Raw genomic sequence first — 592 nt, 5'->3', positions numbered from 1 at the left:
ACTCCTTGGTTATAAACATCTCCCCTACTACAAAATTCCATTGTAACAGTCCCTATTGCGATGCTTCTGAATAGTCTTCCTATTGTGTTTTAACACACCATTGATTTTCTTTCTTTAATAAAACAAAGGTGAGGAGGGGGAGATATCACCCAGGGCCTCTATTAGGAAAAAGGAATTATCCTTCCCTCCTAATGCTATATAAACAGGATTGAACCTGTGGCGTTAACCCTTCTGCAGTAGGGTTTAGTTATTATTACTCTACCTGTAAGACTGGCTGTCAAATCTACCCTGGGGAAAGTCGGAATAGTGACTGGGACAGCTGCAGGATGGGAGGTCACACCCTAGTCTCCAGTGCTTCCCTTGTACCCGCAGGTAATCGAGCAATGACGTCAAAGGCCTCGGGCCTGCGGGAACCGCTGCGGGGAATGGGAGCCCGGGGGCGCGCAGCGCGGGGGTCAGAGGACGCGGGGGACTCCCGCAGCTCGGTGGCCGCCAGGTGGCACCACGGGCCCGGGGTCCAGGCGCTCCCGCGGGCGCGGGGCGGGGCAGGAAGGGGTTAAGACTCCGGCAGAGCGGCCGCGGCGGTCGGGGG

General features: G+C 55.9%; 1 protein-coding gene across 1 annotated transcript in view; it reads left to right on the top strand.

Moving 5' to 3' along the window:
• The first annotated feature begins 383 nt into the window (after positions 1-383).
• Positions 384-592, top strand: part of Fam171a1 (family with sequence similarity 171 member A1) — a 127915-nt gene continuing 127706 nt past the window's right edge. Inside the window, exon 1 of the mRNA XM_013348952.2 lies at positions 384-496. Within this exon, the coding sequence (XP_013204406.1) occupies positions 384-496 (113 nt within the window). The remainder of the gene's footprint in view (positions 497-592) is intronic.

This window comes from Microtus ochrogaster, chromosome 16 (genome assembly GCF_000317375.1).
Source record: "Microtus ochrogaster isolate Prairie Vole_2 chromosome 16, MicOch1.0, whole genome shotgun sequence".
NCBI lineage: Eukaryota > Metazoa > Chordata > Mammalia > Rodentia > Cricetidae > Microtus > Microtus ochrogaster.
Note: the sequence above shows the minus strand (reverse complement) of the source record. Positions and strands in the feature narration are given on the sequence as shown.